Consider the following 21,393-nt stretch of genomic DNA (forward strand, 5'->3'; position numbering starts at 1 on the left):
TATAAAAGCAAAGAGGTAAAGAAATAATTAGTTTAGATAGCAATTAAAATAATGTATGCATACATGTGTACTGTTATAAACCACATGGTCATTGTGAATGTGAATATGTTTATTTCTGTTTACGTCCATGGACACATACACCTTTTAAAAATAGGTAATAATTACCAACTCACTCCAGTGTTTCTCTAACATTTTCATCTGATCAGCAAGTTTTCCAGTTCCTCTTTATTTACAATTGAGCACAGTTTCAACGTATATGTCTACTTAAATGAGAGCCCTTTGTTATTATGATTTGATTTTGATTCTATAATATAGTTTTTTTTTTTTTCAGGAGAACAATAACTTCATATAATTTTCCTGTCCCCAGTTAGATATTACATATTTGGTAAGCATAGATCTACTTAATATTTTTATAACTTTTTGAAATTTGTTTCATATCATAGAATTCCAACTTCATATTTATCAGCTTGAAACAATCCACTGAGTATCATCTATTATTCAGATGTTTTGTAATGTAGGGTCGATTTAGTTGTACAAACTTCAGTTTAAACAATAAGGTTATTAAACCTGTAGAGCCTACCTGTTTTAGAACAGGAGTAATAAGTAATGCGGGGCCCCACAAAAACTCAGTGTCCTCAATCCAGCTGTTCATATCGTCATAAAACCTAAGAACAATGACAATGTTTAAAGTATAATAATGAAAAAATAAATTTAGCCAAATTCCTGGTTCAGTTTATCTTTTCAGTTTTTTTTCCTGGGAATTGTTATTATCTTGAATTGTGCTTGTTTCAGATGACATTTTGAATCCATAGTTCTTACATCCTTTATTATTCATCTGACATTCAAGAAGGAAGGGAGGAAGGGAAGAAGGAAGAAGCGGGGAGTAGAAGAGGGAGAAAGGAAAAGGAAGAAATGAAGGAAAGAAGGAGGGGAGGGAGGATAGGAGGAAGGAACGGGAACAAAGGGAAGGAAAGTAGAAAGCAGGGAGGGAAGGGAAGAAGGAAGGAAGAAAAGAGAAGGAGAAAATAAATTTATCTCGTACTCAGAAAAATCTATCATAGATGACAAGGTTACCTTTTATTTATACAAAAACTCTTCTGTTTAATTATTTTCTCCTAAAAGATAGATTCATAAAGTATAGGAAATCTTTCATATTCTACTTTCTTCACTTAGAGCTTTTTCATGGTAAACTCTAGTTTTTACCTGAATTTAAAAGGATCTTTAAGTCATTTATCACAGAAAGGCCCCACTCCGGTCAAAGATATATGCAAAGATAAACACAATTTCCCTTTTTAGTAAGTACTATACTGTACTCTTGATCTATGTTTAGTTTATTGTTTCAATATTTAGTTGATATATTTTTAATAATATTATGCTTAATCTTTCTTACTGATGTAATATCCTAACATGTTTTATATCTTTTCCCTGTAAGTTCTATTTAATTCTCTCATTTCTACCTAAATATTATCCAATTAATTATATTTACTAGTATCATTATATAGCTCTTCAAATCATCTATACAAATGTAAAAACAAGCATCAGAAATTTAATTTATATCTTGATTTATCTCTATTAATCTTTTCTGTATAAGTTTGAAAATACTTTAAAAAGTATTATTGTAATTATTGTACGTAGTACTCACTCATGAAGAACTGGTCTTGCTACTGTTTCTCCAAACACATGAGCTTTATAAAACAGAGTGTAGAGGAAGGGTAATAAGGTGTAGCGAATAGTTAAATAGTGCCTTGATGATTTAACCAAAAGCGAATTCTGCCCAAAAAATGCAGGATCCTGATGCTGTGAGATAGAAAGAGAAATTAAAATAAGAAAGCTAAAATATGAGTGAAAATTAAAGTAGAAGCATTTTAATCTGCTTTTTAAAGCAAACTACATAAATTTCAGCTTGTTTATGAGAAATTAAAATTATTCCAATTTCATCATCAAAGTGTTTGAATGAATATGTCTAGGTTTTGTTATATGTTTTAATTAAACTTAGTTTTGAAGTGGACAATTCAACATATTTGAAGTATTGCCACAGAAAAAATAAATATTTTTTAACAAAAGAGAATTTTTATCTTGTAATTGTGGTAGAATGAATTATTGGCATCAATGTTTCATGCTTCCTTGTACCCACAGCCTTTATCATGGAATGTTGTAATCCCTACCAGTGAAGGTAGAGTGTACCTACCCACGCTTTGACTTGGCGCTCAGTCATGCAATCCACTCTGGCCAATAGGATGTTATTATATGTGATACATTAAAGCAGAGGCTTGAAATAGACTTGCCTAAGGACTTACTGTCTTGTGCCATTGCTATTAGAATTATCACAGGTAGGTTGCTGGCTCAGGAACACAGGGAACAGAGCTACCTGGACAGCCTGTAGACTTACAATTTGAAGTGCAGTCTCTCTACTGAGCTCAGGCTAGAAAAGTGACTCCTTCAGCCAAGTAACACTGATATGGACAAGCCGGTTTAGGTCTCCTGCTTTTGGTAACGATATTAACTGAAGACCTCAACTACTGTCTCCCTGAATCCACTATTAAGTTTGCATTGAAAACCATGTTTCTCAATGCTGCTCCCAGCCTTAAATGAGTATAGTAAGAACACCATGCAGACTCATTCCTGGGAGATGCAAGAAAGGTCAATGGTCAGCTTTCCCTTAAGGACTCCCCACTCACCTGACTGAAACTTGGTTAGAACTAGACTGCAATTCGGAATTCTCCCTCCCAAACCACCTTCCCTTCACCTTCATCAAGTTCAGACCTGAACCGTGGTCTGCAGGCTCTCCCCACTTTCTCATGCTCACTCTCTTTGTCATTCACATTATTTCACCAATAAATTTCAAAATTTATTTCTGTCTTATCATCAGCATTTTGGAGAACACAAATGAACATGGAGTGTCATGCAATTTCTATGAACATGGAGTGTCATGCAATTTCTATCAAAATCTCCCATGGATGCACATTTCCTGAAAATATCATTTAGGTGTATTAAGAAGAAACTAATCTCCAATTTGTACCTTTTAATTCTTTTTGATCATGCCTCTCTCCAGGCTGAGCTCAGTAGTTGTGTCTCTTCTCAAACACAATATAAGCCCTGTATGCAACCAGTGTGTAAACATTGAATGGTTTCTTAACCAATATGTACTTAATTGACGTAATAGTTTAACTGAATTTTATTATTCTCTCTGAAAAACATGCTTATCATGATGAGCCAACAGTATCCTGAGTTCCCAGGGCTGGTAGACTAGCTTTGTACTGTCCTGCACTTCTGCTCCTACCAGTCCAAAACTGTGTTCTAAAAGTGTTAGTTTTGTTTTTGTCCCTATGTATTCATTCCAGTTCTATTTATTATTGAAAGACACTGGACTGTAATTGTTTTGTGGGTATCTTTAAATTCTTGTTTCATATTAATTAAACAAAAACTCGAAATCCATTATAGTATATTATAACTTTTCTTCATATAAAAGTTATCTGGAACTTACATTGTTAGAATCCAAGAATTCATACTCTAAAAGCTTTGGCTCTAATTTAAAATACTGGTAATCTAATACATTTGTACAGTGTATGCGTTAGTCTCAACTAAGATATTTGTGCTGTGACTACATTTCATTTCATGATTTCCTTATTTAACCCTTTTTTTTAAATGTAAGAATATACAAAATATTTATAGGACTTGAGAAAGGGACTTCTAACAATCCTTTATAAATTATGCTGCTGCCGGGCGCGGTGGCTCACGCCTGTAATCCCAGCACTTTGGGAGGCCGAGGCGGGCGGATCACAAGGTCAGGAGATCGAGACCACAGTGAAACCCCGTCTCTACTAAAAATACAAAAAATTAGCCGGGCGCGGTGGCGGGCGCCTGTAGTCCCAGCTACTCAGGAGGCTGAGGCAGGAGAATGGCGTGAACCCGGGAGGCGGAGCTTGCAGTGAGCTGAGATCTGGCCACTGCACTCCCGCCTGGGCGACAGAGTGAGACTCTGTCTCAAAAAAAAAAAAAAAAAAAAAAAAAATTATGCTGCAATCTTTCAGACCATATACTGTATAGATTTAATTTAAGGAGATTAATAAAAACTATGGTTGTGTTTTATTTCACAACATGGAGAACAAGAGGCACTTACTTCATATCCATCAGCATTATGGTTTCTGGAAAATGGATAAAATGCCCCAAGTTGCATCCATCTTCTGCAAAGCTCTTCCGTGGTTTCAGCCACAAATCCACAGATATCTGCTCCAACCTAAATAACAAATATATTTACTATTTATAATATTAAGATTCTCAAATTTGGCTAGAGCATCACACTGTATGCCTCAACTGATTAATGTGCATTATTTACAATTTGCTTTACTCCTTTTATATGCACTTCCTTAAACTAATTTATTTTCCACTTTTGCTCCATCCTTGTCTCTAGTTGCATTATTTTACAAGTTTCCTTCATTGTCCCTTTATGCATTTTCTTTGCCTTTTGTATTTACATTTTACTCATTTTCTATTTTGATGTTCTCATTAATTCATTGTAAAAGATGAAATTATTGTATTAAAATATGTTGCTTCTTAATCCCAAAGTAACCTTCTTCGATCTGATTTTTCCTATTTGTAGTATAATATGTAACTGTAGGAATAAAATAATAACAAACTGTGACCATGTGTTCATGTTGAGCTTTGAAATTAATTATTCCAAATAAAATTGAGCTGCTTTGCACAATGTGTACCCATATAAGACCGCATTATCCTTATTCAAGGACTCTCCAGAAAATATTATCCTGAATTTAGAGTTTACCATTTACAAATATTTCTTTATTTTTTCCGTGTAAGTATATATGTATCTATAAACACTATATAGCATTGTTTTGCATGCTTTCTTAACTGTATAAATGACATGTTGTATGCATTGTAATGAAATTTCCTTTTTGTGTGAGATTCAGTTGTATTAATGTTGCTCTAGTTCTCCAATGTATGGGAACTCATGAGTATAAAAATTCTTTTTTTTTTTTTTTTTTTTTTTTTTTTTTTTTGAGACGGAGTCTCGCTCTGTCGCCCAGGCTGGAGTGCAGTGGCTGCATCTCAGCTCACTGCAAGCTCCGCCTCCTGAGTCTACGCCATTCTCCTGCCTCAGCCTCCCGAGTAGCTGGGACTACAGGCGCCCGCCACCTCACCCGGCTAGTTTTTTGTATTTTTTAGTAGAGACGGGGTTTCACCGTATTAGCCAGGCTGGTCTCGATCTCCTGACCTTGTGATCCGCCCGTCTCGGCCTCCCAAAGTGCTGGGATTACAGGCTTGAGCCACCGCGCCCGGCGAGTATAAAAATTCTTCTGTGAAATTTATATATAGGCTGAACATTCCTAATCCAGAAATTCAAAATCTGAAATGCTTCAAAAAAAAAAAAAACATTTTGAGTGCCAACATAATGCCAGAAGTGGAAAGTTCCATACCTGACCTCAAATGACAGGTTGCAGTCAAAACTGTTTCCTCAACAAAATCATATAAAATTACCTTCACACTATGTGTGTAAGGTGTATACGAAACATAAATTTACTCCTTTAAGACATTTTGTTGCATATATGTAAACACTAAATTATCTGAAAATACCTGAAATCTGAAAACTTTCTGGTCCCACATATTTTGGATAGGGGGTACTCACCCTGTATAGATATCCTTGTGAATATGTAAAAAATGTGTTCTTACTCTATGGTGAACATACACAGGATTATTTTTCTTTTTTATTTATAATGTGCATTGTATAATCAGAACTGTTTGTAACCATTTGCAAGCACTATAATAGCACATGAAGGTTCCCCTTATTCATTTTCTTGCCAATTCTTGATATTTTTCAGACAAATTTTTATCATCTTTCTTCATAAAATATATCTCACCATGGTTTTTACTTGCATTTCTCTGATTACAGGGAAGTTGAGAACTTTTTCATATTTTTATTGGGTCCCGATAGATTCCTCTTTCTGTAGAATTTCCTGTTTATATCTTTTACTTCTTTTCTATTGTTCTTAATTTTTATAGATTTAAGGTAGGCACTTCAAACTGAATATCATTTATCAACTATGTGAATTGAAAATAACATTTCCTGGTCAGTTGCTTTAATTTTTAACTTTTCAAATGGTCTTTTGAGGAACAGAAGTTTTCATTTTGCTGTAGTCAAATTTATACGTGTTTCCCATAAGATTTGTTCTGCTTGTATTCTGCTTAAGTAATTATTTCTCTAACCTGATGTCATAAATTTATCTTTCTATATTTTCTTCTGAAATGGATAAAGTTTATGTTACACACATAGGTCCCTAAATCTATCTGGAACTGTTTATTGTGCACGATGTGAGAAATTGACACATTTTATATTGTTTCTTTCTTTTTCTTTTATTATACTTTAAGTTCTAGGGTACATGTGCATAACGTGCAGGTTTGTTACATATGTATACTTGTGCCATGTTGGTGTGCTGCACCCATCAACTCGTCAGCACCCATCAACTCGTCATTTACATCAGGTATAACTCCCAATGCAATCTCTCCCCCCTCCCCCCTCCCCGTGATAAGCCCCAGTGTGTGATGTTCCCCTTCCCGAGTCCAAGTGATCTCATTGTTCAGTTCCCACTTATGAGTGAGAACATGCGGTGTTTGGTTTTCTGTTCTTGTGATAGTTTGCTAAGAATGATGGTTTCCAGCTGCATCTATGTCCCTACAAGGACACAAACTCATCCTTTTTATGGCTGCGTAGTATTCCATGGTGTATATGTGCCACATTTTCTTAATCCAATCTGTCACTGATGGACATTTGGGTTGATTCCAAGTCTTTGCTATTGTGAATAGTGCCACAATAAACATACGTGTGCATGTGTCTTTATAGCAGCATGATTTATAATCCTTTGGGTATATACCCAGTAATGGGATGACTGGGTCATATGGTACATCTAGTTCTAGATCCTTGAGGAATCGCCATACTGTTTTCCATAATGGTTGAACTAGTTTACAATCCCACCAACAGTGTAAAAGTGTTCCTATTTCTCCACATCCTCTCCAGCACCTGTTGTTTCCTGACTTTTTAATGATTGCCATTCTAACTGGTGTGAGATGGTATCTCATTGTGGTTTTGATTTGCATTTCTCTGATGGCCAGTGATGATGAGCATTTTTTCATGTGTCTGTTGGCCGTATGAATGTCTTCTTTTGAAAAGACCAAATCTACGTCTGATTGGGGTGTATATTGTTTCTTAAATACTGAGTCAATAGTCCATGTAAATAGTTGATACTTTCCTTCAGTGCTGTCCTTTAACAAATTATATATGCATGGGCCTGTGTCTTATATTGCCCTGTTAATCTATTTGCATATTCACAGTCCAGTATTGTTGTGTTAATAATTGTAGCTTTATCTGGTTAGAACTAATCCTCATTCTTTTTCTCTACTTCTTTAAAATGTATTGTTTTCCATATGAAGTTTAGAGTCATCTTTTATGTTTCCCAAAATCCCTTTTATTGTTTAAATTGGAATTCCACAAAACTTTGATAACATTTTGTAGAGAATGCCTATTCCTAATATATTGAGTCTTCTTATTATTGAACAGGGTATATATTTAATTTACTTAGCTATCACTTACATTTTCTCAAAAAGTCCTACATTTAGTTTTAATATTGACTGTTGGTTATGGTTTATTAATTGGTTGTTATAATAAATGACACCTTATTACTAAAATACATTTGAATATTGCCTGTTTTTCCTTCCTTTTTAACAAATATGCTATAAATTAGTCTATTTTATTAAAAGTTTTGAAGAACTGCCTTTGTATTTTAAAATTTTTCCTCTAGAGATTTTGCTTACATTGCATTAATTTTTTCTCTCAGCTTAATTACTTATATCTTTCTTTAGGTTTATTGTTTTTCTTCTTCCACTTTTTAAATTCATGCACTTCACTAATTGTTAAGCGTTTCTTTCTTTTTAAGTATTTAAATCAGTAGGTTTTTCTTTAAATACTAACAGCTGAAATTTCCCAAGATTTAATAAGTAAAATTGTTAAAAGTTAATTTTCTAAGGTTTTTTTGTTTGTTTGTTTAATTCTATTCAGTTTATCTTTGACTCATGAATGAATTTGATAATACGTTTTTCAATATTTTTTTCAGACAGGGTCTCAAAAATGTGAGTCTCAATCTTGGCTCTGTGCAACCTCCACCTCCCAGGTTCAAACGGTTCTCCTGCCTCAGTTTCCTGAGTAGCTAGGACTACAGGTGCCTGCCATCATGCCCAGCTTTTTGTATTTTGGGTAGAGACAGGGTTTCACCATGTTTGCCAGGCTGGTCTCAAACTCCTGACCTCAAGTAATCCACCTACCTCGGCTTCCCAAAGTGCTGGATCATAGAAGTGAGCCACCTTGTCCAGCCTATTTTTCAATTTTCAAACACATGTGGGGGGTGTTACTTTTATTGATTGGGTTTTTGGTGTTTGTTTTATTTGTGCATGTGAACAAAAACAAATCACTACAGTTTTATAATACTTTCTACCTTATTTTTGTTATGTAGTGTCTCTCTTTAGTCTTGAATATCAACATTGGATACTACTTTTTTTTTTGTTTGATAGAGTTAGACTTCTCAGATATTTTATGTTCACAATTCCTAGTACACATTTTCTCCACTTTTGAAATTTTAAACATTTTTTTCTGTTCTTATGTTTTATATTCTAAACAAAAGATTATCTTTTAAAATCTAAACTGGTAATCTAGTATTTTAAATACAGTTAGACTTCTGACATTTATTTTTATAACCAATATATTTGAACTTTTCTTCACCACCTTATTTTTTTCTTTATATCTTTTATATAAGCTTTTCTATGCTGCGTTTATATTTATATTTGCTTTCCTCAATTATCCTGATTTCACTGAATTTTATTAGTACTACATTCTCACTTTAATGGTATGAAAATTATAGATGCCATCTGTATTCTTATTTTCTTCATAAACTCAATAAAAATAAAAAGCTGAATTATTTCTGTAGCATACCTTTTGATCATTTTACTAAAATTCATTAAGATTACATTAAAAATTAACATAATTGTTGCTTTTATGAGGAATACTGTATGCAACTGTCTTACCAAAGGTATTCCAAACAAACTGAACTCCAGCATTCCAGTTATAGACCATTCCATTTGTTCCCATGAAGCAGTATTGTCTCCTAACCAATGTGCAGCATGTCTTCCAGATCCAGCAAATGTTGAGCGGGTAAGAATGAAGCCTCTCTTATTAGGGAAAACTTTTTGTACAGCTCTAAAAATAAAACCAAATTAATTAATAAAAATTATTTTAAAAAATAAAGTTGGCATTTAGATTATAAAATTTCATAATTCCAAGCCATGTGATATAGTTTGGCTGTGTCCCCACCCAAATCTCATCTTGAATTGTAACTTCCACAATTCCCACATGTTGTGGGAGAAACCTGATGGGAGGTGATTGCATTACGGGGGCAGGTCTTTCCTGCACTGTTCTTGTGATAGTTAATGATCCCCATGAGATCTGATGGTTTTAAAGAAATGGGAACTTCCCTGCACAAACTCTCTCTTTGCCTGCTGCCATCCACATAAGATGTTACTTGCTCCTCCTTGTCTTCCGCCATGATTGTGAGGCCCCCCGACCATGTGGAACTGTAAGTCCAGTAAATCTTTTGTAAATTGCCCAGTCTCAGGTATGCCTTATCAGTGGCATGAAAATGGACCAATGCATTATGTCATAATATTTATAATAATTATGTCAAAATTACATATCAATTTTGTATGTCACTACTAATATTTACTTATTTAAATATATTCTGGTAAAATATAGTGAAAGGGAACTTTTAGAAATCACTAAATTTTGAATGACTCCAATCATCCTTTACCAAATTAAATAAACATGTGCATTTGGTATCCACTCAGCATTTGTTTTTGAAATATATGATTTAAACTAATTGAATTCCCTTATAAATAGAAAATATTATACCTGAACTTGAACCCAATACACTTTTTGTAGTGTGGTGACTCCAATTATATATTCATTTCTACATCTTCAAATATTAGCAGACAAGTTAGGGATAAAAAGTATTTAAGAGGGTTTTGTTTGTTTGTTTGTTTCTAGAAGTTAACCACTGTCCACAACTACAAGCATCACTCATGTTACACAACTATTATTTATAATGTTTTCATAATTGGAAGCAATTAGGAAATGAGTAACTATATTCTCAAGTGCTTTTCCATGTTATAATCTTTATTATATTGAAACATAGCCTATTTTTTCTTTCCTAGGATATATTAAGTTAAACACCGCTACATGTAATACTCTATTGAGTTTACAAAGTAAATTAACACCATGAAGACAGTGTTTAAGAGTTTGAGTATCAGTATGATTTAGGACCAGAAAAATATAAATTTGATTAAACACTCAATCATAACTGTTTAATTATGAGAAAATCGTAAGTATATTGAAAACAGTATTGGGTTTATTGACTATAATATCACAGGACCATAAACGATGCTTGAAAATTAGCAGCTAATGAACTTATTATTGTTTTCTTCTTTTGTTTAATGTCATATTTTATAAAAAATGTACTGGAATATTACTTAGAAGGATATTAATTTGAAAACTATGTTTTAATTAAAATCATTCTTTTTGAAAAATAGTTAAAGACCTGTTCCTGGGGCAATATTTTCCCAGGTCAGCTGTGAGATTCAAGCTTAAAACACAGTTATATTCAGAAATGGTAAAATTTTGAAGGATAAAAGGATAATTTAAATCTAGGAGTTAAAATAAAGGGTCTCAGTTAAATATATATATATAAAAAAATACATATAAATAGTCAATTTTTTTTTTTTTTTGAGACTGAGTGTAGCTCTGTCGCCCAGGCTGCAGTGTAGTGGCACGATTTCGGCTCGCTGCAACCTCCGCCTCCTGGGTTCAAACTATTCTTCTGCCTCAGTCTCCCAAGTAACTGGGATTACAGGAGCCCGCCACCTCTCCCAGGTAGATTTGTATTTTTAATAGAGATGGGGTTTCACCATGTTGGCCAGACTGTTCTCAAACTTCTGACTTCAGGTGCTCTGCCTGCCTCGACCTCCCAATGTGCTGGGGTTACAGGCGTGAGCCCCCGCACCCAGCCTACCACGTCATTCTTAATAAATGAGTCTCAAATTCACGAATATTAGTAAGAGAACTGATATTATGAATGCCGTAACTTTTCAGCAGGCATAAAATGTTATCTTTCTTTTTCTTAACTTTACTATTTCCTATTAATACATTGATAAATTATCAAAAACTTTAAAAAAATATGAAAGAATTATTTGAATGCAATTTCACTTACTGCTCTGTAGCTATAGCCATGCTGTATCCATAGAGGCTATGAACATCATACTGTTTCCCCCAGTTCTGCACAGCATCCATGCAAATTGTTTTGGAATACATGAGTTTGTCAAGAATATCTTTGAGAAAATACATAAGAAACATTTCTTATATTTTTCCATTATAAACATTATAATATATATTTTCCATCATAAATGTTATATCCCATTTCATTTGTGCTATGAAATTCCATATTTGGTCGAAAATGATGAAAAAGGACAATTCAGTTAAACCTAAACTACGTTCAAATTAGGTCCTCATCTTTCACTCTTGCTAAACTTGGATTAACTATTAGATTTATATTTACATTGGTAAATACTCTGTTTTCTAACTTCAATAACAAAATAGCCTTTAACAATATAGAAATATACCTACACCCAACTATATTGTACATCATATATTTATGGACCCATTTTAAAGCCTTATAATAGATTAGTCTATTTTAATACAATCTTAGGCAGAGAATATTTGGCTGAAGAAAAAATAAACAAGTTGATTTTATGGTTTTAAAACTATACCAAAAATTGTAATTTAGAAATATATACTAGAAATTACCAGCAAAACAGAAAATTATTCTAAATTAAAACAGTAATTAGATAACCAAATAAATTTTACCAGGAGTAAAAGGTGGATAATTCAATTTGTTGGCATTGCATCCTTTTGTTGAACCTTGAATAAAGCTGGAAACTTCATTCATGTCCTGAATGGATACAAAATGAAGAACCGCAGATTTTACATAATTACAAATCCTATTAGCAGAAACTCTCTACTTCTTTGAAAATGTTTTATATAAGATAACCATAATGCTCATTAATTCCTAGAAGATAAATATAAGCTAACAACCTAAAAATAAACAGAATGCCTGTATCAGATAAGTATCTTAGATGGGATAGAGAGATTTTAAACAATCAAAATGTAGTTCATGTATCTAGTTTTGATTTTATATATATATATGATATTACTTATAAGTATTAAGTCATTTCCAAATAGCTGTTAGTCTTCTCATTATGAGTCCATTATTATACACATTCTTTGCATATCCATTGATTCAATGTATTTTGTTTCATTTAACCTTTATCTAGTTTCTATGATGTGCTAAGCACATTGCTAGAGGCAAAATTTGCCTACCAACAGCTCCTATACACTCATAAAAGAATGAAAGTTTTAAAAAGGCAAATAGACTTTAGTGTTTTAATTAAAATAGTTATGGCCTCACAGAATCTCTGAAACACTCAGGGAAACCTAGGTCAGCACGATCACACTCTGAGAACCAAGACCTAAACAGCTCTTGAAGAAATAGTGGTGGGATATTATGTTCATGGATTTTCTAGCCATTTTAACACAGGCCCCAATCTTGTCCCACTACCTACGAGCTGTGTGACCATAAACCAGTTAAGTCTTTGCACTAAAAAAAATAAATTTTATAAAATCATATATTACCAAACATATACTCAAGAAATACGTGTTTTGTCTTTCTTCTCTGCAAACTGTGTCGAGGACTTCTATAAGCCTTGTTTTTCACATCTCTATAATAAATTGTCTCCTTTCATATAAAGGCATCACATTCAGTCACATCCTTGTCTCTCTGGTAATTTTACTTCACTCAGAAAAAGTAGATTTTCTTAATTACATTTCCTTTTCCCCATCTACATCATGCCCATATTTTAAGACTCACTGCTTTTCACCTTTTTGAATCCTTCCCCTCTTATTTCAGCTTTCAATCCTCCCTTTAACCTTAACACTCCTATATTAACTTTACAATCGTTAAACCTATCTTTTATACTGCTTTCTGAGACTCCCCAAATAGATAATATTTATCAACAGATTAGAAAAGATCTGAGACTGATGGTGTCACTTAAAGACACTAATAAAATAATTTTAAAAATGTAATGGTGAATCATTTGTATTATAGTTAGACATTTCTTTCATAAAATTATAACTACAACTAGACTGATTTAGTTTGCAAAAGCTTCCCTAAATATTGAGTTCTTCTGACCGAAGCCCACTCAATATGATTATTCAATTCTGTTATTCTCAAAATATTCTCATAAAAGTGTCTAGACTGTGGATATAAAAAGAAGCTAAGGAAATTTGATACATGGAATTGAAATGATAAATTAATAGTGCTCAAGGGAAAAAACAATAGATTTGTTATCATGACAGATTTAAATGGTATATATTTCCACTTCCCAAATGTTTTCAGAGTAAGCAGAAATGAGAGAAATTAATATAGTTATTCCGAAGTACAAAATACCTAAAGCTACATTTAGTTATTTTTTTGAAATTGTCTGGAATGTTATATTCAATTTTGTTTCCTATGTCCAGTAGAAATTAATAATGGTATATACAGCAAATAAATGTAGGTAAACTACATTTTTCTTCATGATTCCATCAATAAAATTCAAGTTTTAAAAAATTGCTGCTGAAATGTATAATTTGGGAATAGTGAGCTGCATTATTTTAAATTTTAAGAGTCTTTTTCTAAACAATTTTAACATCTGGGTATATAGTATAGTTGAGGAATTACAAGGGCAAAACACTCAACTATGATATTAATATCATTTCTATTTGAGCTACATATGTGTAAATTTGCCATAAATTTCACAAAATCTTTCATCACTGAAAGTAAACATTATTATGTAATTTAATGATGAACAAATTTTTTTAGAAAAAAAATTAATTGGTTTTACTGAAAATAATTGACAAAAATATTTAAAAGTTTTATTTTACGACCATTTTTACATGATTGAATCAGAATGTGATTATTTTGCCAACTCACAATAAAAGGGGAAATAGTTTTTTGAACCAATAATATATATTTTTAGCCTGCTGAGTCAAAAAAATAACATTTTTCATAATTTTAACCATATTTTACATAAAACATGCCATTTAATATTTTAGTAACCTTCCTTAAATATGTCTAAAATATGTCTATATAGCAAGACTGTATTAAATTAAACTTACTACACATATTTAAAAGAATTTATCTATTGTAGTGTATTTTTAAGTGGCATTTTGAAAATTATAAAAGCACTTTAATTCTGTAACATATCCAAATGATTTAAGTGAAACTATAGTTATTTAGTATTAGATACCAGTGCATTAAATTAACATTTTTAATATTACAAGTAGATTTGGAACATTGTAGTCATGAGGCAAAAGCCTCAGTAGACTGATAGTAATAAGCATATCTAAAGTTATGTAGGTGTCATTCAAATCATGTTAAGTCTATTAAAAACTTTTTTTTGAGGCTGAGGTGCTACCTACCAGCCTGGCCAACATGGTAAAACCTTGTCTCTACTAAAAATACAAAAATTAGCCGGGCGTGGTGAAGTGCACCTGTAATCCCAGCTCCTCGGGAGGCTGAGGCAGGGAGAATCTTTTGAACCTAGGGGACGGACGTTGTAGTGAGCCAAGATAGTGCCACTGTACTACAGCCTGGGTGACAGAGCAAGACTGAGTCTCAAAAAAAAAAAAAAATTGTCAACTTTGTTTCTGAGAATGTACCTCAAGCTTCTTTAAAATTGCTTGAAAATTGTGATAGTATTCTGATGGCATTTTATACTCACATTTAAACTAAATCTAGATGAATATAGCCCTGTTTTTAAAAAAAAAAAATTGTAAAAGAATTTCATTTTTATAAGAATTACATGAAATGTAGAAAGAATATAACCAAATACGCTTCTAGCTATTTGGATATATAAAATTATTTGGACATATCTTCTTAATAAAATTTATGTTTCCAAATACTATGCATTAAATTATTCAGTTTTTTCATTGAATAATTTTTCTTATTAGATTTTTAAGAATAGAACCAAAATAACAACATGATATCAAAACATGTGTATGTATTCAAAAAATGGAAATGATATTTTAATTTTTAAAATATTGACTAACACTTTTGTTTTGAAATCATAGCTTTGGTCTTAAGTATACTAAGTACAGTAGGCTTTTGTTTCTCAACTATTAGGGAATTATCTCTCATAAAAAAGAGAATTCAAATTTATTATATTTTATACACAAAAACATATTTCAATGACAATTAAGCTCACATCGTTTCCCAAAGTGATTTTAATATTTAAACTTAAAATTCACAAATATTAGCATGGAACTAAACTGCAAATCTAGTAAATTATAAAACTATTTTTATACTTGACATAAATTTAAAACTTTATCAGTTGAATAACAACTTGTTTTAGCTGGATCAGAAACAATAATCCAAAGAAAGTGAAATAATTAGATAAACTGCTTAGCAGTGTGATATGGCAAGTATTTAACTAATAGCTAGAAGTAAAATATCCACTGTTTATCCATTATATGTATTAGTTCACTGAAGTTCATTGATATTTGAAATTGCACTGCTTTTTATGTTGTGTTTTTTTGTTTGTGTGTTTAAGGCTTAGTTAAAATGCTTCTGTATCAGTGTTGGAAATACTCTGCCTTTCTCAGATAACCTTCTCTCCCACACTTTGGAGGTCAATCAGGAATTTCAGTTTTCAATGAATGCAAGAAATGCAATATTCTGTCTTTCTATAACACAATCAGGCTCTGTCTCACTATTCCTACAGTATTATTTATACTTGTAACTTTGCTGTAATCAAAGTGGCTCCTAACTAGGAAAAAAATAAAAGACTTAAGAAACTTTCAGTATCAGTTAAATAATACAAGAACTAGAACTTAAAATAAAGCTCAAGATAACAGTATTTTTTTTTTATTTCTACCAATTGCTGGTTATTAGTGGTGTGATATCAGTGATTTTATGTTAAATAACTGAAACCTTTTCATCTTTTTGTCACTGTCATCATAGGAGTTCTGAAAATTATGCTAACCCTTTACCCAAATCCATATTGTCAGCAGAAAACATAATTTTTCCATCTTTGTAGTCCCAACAACATGTCTGATAGACATATGGTGCAAAATAAATATTTGCTAACTAAATGATTGATTGATTTAATAAATAAGGGAATAATTAGAATAACGACTGAATCAATAATGAGCACCTAAGGAAAATAGAGATGGTGTGAACCTAAAACACCAAAGAAAATATAGCCATCACTAGTGTGTCCATTATGTATTTTTTCAAAATTATACTCAGTTGTAATTTAGTTTCCATGCCTAGCAGCAGGCCTTCAATAACTACAGATATACAGCTTCATTAAAGAAACTCTTAAACACTTGTATTTTTTTTTTTCTGTTTTGAGACAGAGTTTCACTCTTGTTGCCCAGGGTGGAATGCAGTGGCACCATCTCGGATCACTGCAACCTCCAGCTCCCGAGTTCAAGCGATCCTTCTGCCTCAGTCTCCAGTGTAGCTGGGATTACAAGCATGTGCCCCCAAGCCCGGTTAATTTTTGTATTTTTAGTAAAGACGGGGTTTCAGCATGTTGGTCAGGTTGGTCTCGAACTCCTGACCTCAAATGATCTGCCCACCTCAGCCTCCCAAAGTGCTGGGATTACATGCATGAGCCACCATGCATGACTGTATTTTTCTTTAATAAGTTTATGAGCAAACTAGGATTCTGTTTGTTGCTTTTTTTAAATACAGTAATACTTAACCTATTGCCAATTTTTATTTGTTCTGTTCCATAGCTTATTAAAGAGAAGTCTCTAAAGGACAGGGGCTTATTCAGCTCATATTGCTGCTGTTGCTTGACTGTTAAAAACTTTAATAAATGTTTTGCTAATTGATAAGCAATAGGTTTATCACCAAATTTTATTAACTAATTTTTGGGTAAATTATTACACATAAAGGAACAAAACCTTGGATACAGAAGTAAAATTTATTCTATAAAGTGTATTGCTAAAAAAGAAAAACCTTAATTGGCATTTTTTTCTTACTTATGCATATGATGGGTATACCTATATATTCTAGGAAAAAACATTATAGTAGCTTTAAATTTTATGTTGAATACATCAGAAAAAATATATTTTGCTGACTTAGTAATTTTTACAGATAAATAATTCTACAGTTATTGACCAAAATTGTTGGTTTAAAATAGCTACTTACAATCCAAAGTCCATCATATTGCACTTCTTGATGGAAAATACTGCATTCATTTGCCCACCAATCAATGCAGTTTGGATTAGTGAAATCAGGGTATACTGTTAATCCTGGCCATACCTAGAAGAATAGATCATTCACATATATACATAAAAAAAAAGAACAATAAATCAATGGAATTTCAAAGTAAATAAGTTGAGAATAGTAAAAAATTAAAGTTATTCTACTTCTTTCGGTATATATGACTCATACATTATCTAAATTTACAAGAATATCATGACTATTTAAAACGCATTTAAAGAAGAGCAGTAAAAAGAAAGTGAAATATGAAGCATTTAGGAAGAAAAAATTATCAGAACATGGCATAAGGCTGCTATTTTAAGTGTAAATTTGTTTTTGAGCATCCTTGTAGGATAGCTTAATAAATACACAATAAATATTCTATATAATATATTTTATATCCCATAAAATAAAGCACATTAGCTTATTTCCAAAGGCAAACATTAAGTGTCTTTATGTTTATTGTTTATGAATAAACATGAATATGATACATACTGGGCACTATTTCAAGTACTCTCATAATTACTAACATATAATCTTCATTAGAATTTTTGAAAGCAGGTACTATTTTTATCACCACTTACAGATGAGGTAGGTATTATAATTAAAGTCATTTTGCAGATTACAGAAGTAATGCAGAGAAGTTAAGTAAGTTGTTCAAAGTCAAACCACTAATAACAGGTACAGCAGCAATTTAAGCCCAAACACTCTTACATCTGAGTCCATGCTGTTAAACACTGTGTATTATGCTGTCTTTTTCTGATTTATGCTTCTTGAAATTATTTTATATTATTTTACTTATTACTTACAATAATAACATTAGGCAAGCAGAATTTAATTTCAGATAAATTGAGCTAAATTATATTGTTTTGTATCCAAATATTTCAAATTGGCTGTCTGATCTGTCCATAAGGAACAAAGCTGGTATTAACATGTATTCTGTGAAATATCAGTTAAGGGTAAGAAACTGCATGTTTTCTTTTTTTGCAGAAGGAGTTCATAATTATTTAAAAGACTTTCACCAGAAACTTTAAGTTGGATGAATGTGATAAGAATGAAGCTTACGGCAGAGAGACAGAACAAGATGGCTGAAAAGAAGCCTCCAATGACCGTTCCTCTGCAGAAGCACCAAATTGAACAACTACTCCCACACACAACAAAGCACCTTTTTCAGAACCAAATTCACATGAGTGATCACAGTACCTGATTTTAGCATCATATCAAGGGAAGACTCATTGAAGAGGGTAGGAAAGAGAGTCTTGGAATGCATGTACCACCCCTCTCACATTCCCCAACAGTGTCCATGGTGCATGGAGGGAGAATCTGTGCACATTGGGAAGGGACAGCAAAGCGATTGTGGTCTTTTGCATTGGAACTCAGTGTTGGCCTGCCACAGCGGAAAGTACGAAGGGGCAGAAATCAGCTGACACCCATAGATGGAGCATTTAGAACAGCCCTAGCCATAGACTATGAGTCTGCAAGAGTCATGGCATTATTGGGCTTTAGGTGCCTCCTAAAGCAGATACAGCTGCAGTTAACAAAGACTTAGATCACAAAATCCAAGTCCCTTAGAATACCTGGAAAGCCTATCAATAAGGATGGGCAAAAACAAGCCTACACTGTGAAGACTACAATAAATACTTAACTCTTCAATGCCCAGACAATGACAAACATCCACAAGCATCAAGACCATCCAGGAAAACATGCACTCACAAAATGAACTAAATAAGGTACCAGAGACCAATCCTGGAGAGACAGAGATATGTCAACTTTCAGACAGAAAATTTAAAATGCTGTTTTGGGGAAATTCAGCGAAATCCAGGATAACATGGAGGAGTTCAGGGTTCTATCAGATAAATTTAATGAAAAGATTGAAAAGATTAAAATAATTTAAAAGAATCAAGCAGAAACTCGAGCTGAAAATTGCAATGGACATACTGAAGAATGCATCAGTCTTTTAGTAGTAGAATTGATCAAGCAGAAGAAAGAATAAGTGAGCCCGAAGACAAGCTACTTGAAAATACACAGTCAGAGGAGACAAAAGAGCAAAAGAATAAAGAAAAATGAAACACAGCTACAAGATGTAGAAAATATTCTCAAATGTGCAAATCTGAGTTATTGGCCTTAAAGAGGAAGTAGAGAGAGAGAGAGGTAGAAAGTATATTAAAAGCGAAAATGATAGGAAAATCCCAAACTTACAGAAATATATCAATATTGAAGTACAAGAAAGATACAGAACACCAAGAAGATTTAACCCAAAAGAGACTACCTCGAGACATTTAATAATTAAATTCCCAAAGGTCAAGGATAAAGAAAGAATGCAAGAAGCAGCAGGATAAAGGAGACAAATAACCTACAAAGGAGCTCCAATATATCTGGCAGCAGACTTTTCGGTGTAACTTTACAGGCCAAGAGAGAGAGTTGCATGATATATTTAAAATGCTGTAGGAAAAATATATATATATTTTTAGCAAAGTATATATATTTTTAAAATATCCAGTGAAAATATCCTTCAAACCTGGAAAAGAAATGTAGCCTTTCTCAAGCAAAAGCTGAGGGATTTCATCAACACAAGACAAATCCTATAAGATATGCTAAAGAGAATTCTTTTAGTCTGAAAGAAAAGAATGTTAAGGCCGGGCATAGTGGCTCATGCCTGTAATCCCAGCATTTTGGGAGGCCAAGGCGAGCAGATCACGAGGTCAGGAGATCCAGACCATCCTGGCTAACACAGTGAAACCCCGTCTCTACTAAAAAAAAAAAAAAAAAAAAAAAAAAAAAAATTAGCCGGGTGTGATGGCGGGCACCTGTAGTCCCAGCTACTCTGGAGGCTGAGCCAGGAGAATGGAAAGAAAAACCAAACAAACAAACAAACAAAAAAAAAAAACGGATGTTAAGGACTAAAAAAAGAAATTATGATACAAAACTGACTGGGAATAGTAAGTACACAGAAAACACAGAATATTAAAACAATACATTTGTGGTATGTAAACTACTTGTATTTTGAATAAAAAGATTAAAAGTCATATTTATAAAAAATAACTACAACCTTTCAAGACAGACTGTATAATGAAATATAAATGGAAACTGAAAGTTTAAAAAGCAGGAGGATGAAGTTAAAGTGTAGAGATTTTATTAGTTTTCTCTCTGCTTGTAAGTTTGTTTATGCAATCAGTGTTAAGTTGTCATCAGCTTAAAATAGTGAGTTGTAAGATACTATTTGCAAGCATCCTGATAACTTCAAATCAAAATAACTACAACATATACACAGAAAATAGAAAGTAAGAAATTAAAACACATCACCTAATAAAATTGCATTCACTAAAAGGAAGACAGAAGAAAGGAAAGAAGATAGAGACAACCATAAAACAACCAGAAAACATGTAAAAATAGCAGGAGTAAGCCTTTACTTATCAATGATAACAATGAATGTCAATGAACTAAATCTCCAATAAAAAGATATAGAACAGCTGAATGGATTAGAAAACAAGATCTAATGATCTATTGCTCACAATAAACACACTGCACCTATAAAGATGCACAGACTGAAAATAAAGAAATGAAAAGAGATATTCCATGCAAATGAAACCATAAAAGAGCATGAATAGCTATACTGATATCAGACAAAATAGATTTTCAGACAAAAAATATTAAGAGAAAAAGAGCATAATTATATAATAACAGGATCAATTCAGCAATTAATGTATATATATCACACATATAGCACACATATATATGTGCGTATATATATGCATCAAACACTGGAGCACCTAGATGTAAAAAACAAATAACTAAATAGATAAATAGAACTCAATGTAATAGAGCTGGAGACTTTGACACCCCGTGTTCAACATTGTACAGATCATCCAGACAGACAGAAAACTAACAAAGAAACATTGTCTTTAATCTTTATTATAAATTAAATGGACCTGATAGATTTTTACAGAATATTGTATCCAATGGCTACTGACATTCT

General features: G+C 32.6%; 1 protein-coding gene across 1 annotated transcript in view; it reads right to left on the reverse strand.

The window, feature by feature from the left end:
* Nucleotides 1-21,393, reverse strand: part of LOC105466450 (sucrase-isomaltase) — a 98,923-nt gene that overhangs the window by 59,881 nt on the left and 17,649 nt on the right. Inside the window, exons 12-18 of the mRNA XM_011715428.2 lie at nucleotides 17,364-17,477; nucleotides 11,972-12,056; nucleotides 11,319-11,436; nucleotides 9,085-9,256; nucleotides 4,121-4,237; nucleotides 1,643-1,797; nucleotides 581-665 (exon numbers count right to left, since the gene is read on the reverse strand). Coding sequence (XP_011713730.2) covers nucleotides 581-665; nucleotides 1,643-1,797; nucleotides 4,121-4,237; nucleotides 9,085-9,256; nucleotides 11,319-11,436; nucleotides 11,972-12,056; nucleotides 17,364-17,477 — 846 coding nt within the window. The remainder of the gene's footprint in view (nucleotides 1-580; nucleotides 666-1,642; nucleotides 1,798-4,120; nucleotides 4,238-9,084; nucleotides 9,257-11,318; nucleotides 11,437-11,971; nucleotides 12,057-17,363; nucleotides 17,478-21,393) is intronic.

Source organism: Macaca nemestrina, chromosome 2 (assembly GCF_043159975.1).
Source record: "Macaca nemestrina isolate mMacNem1 chromosome 2, mMacNem.hap1, whole genome shotgun sequence".
Taxonomy (NCBI): Eukaryota; Metazoa; Chordata; class Mammalia; order Primates; family Cercopithecidae; genus Macaca; species Macaca nemestrina.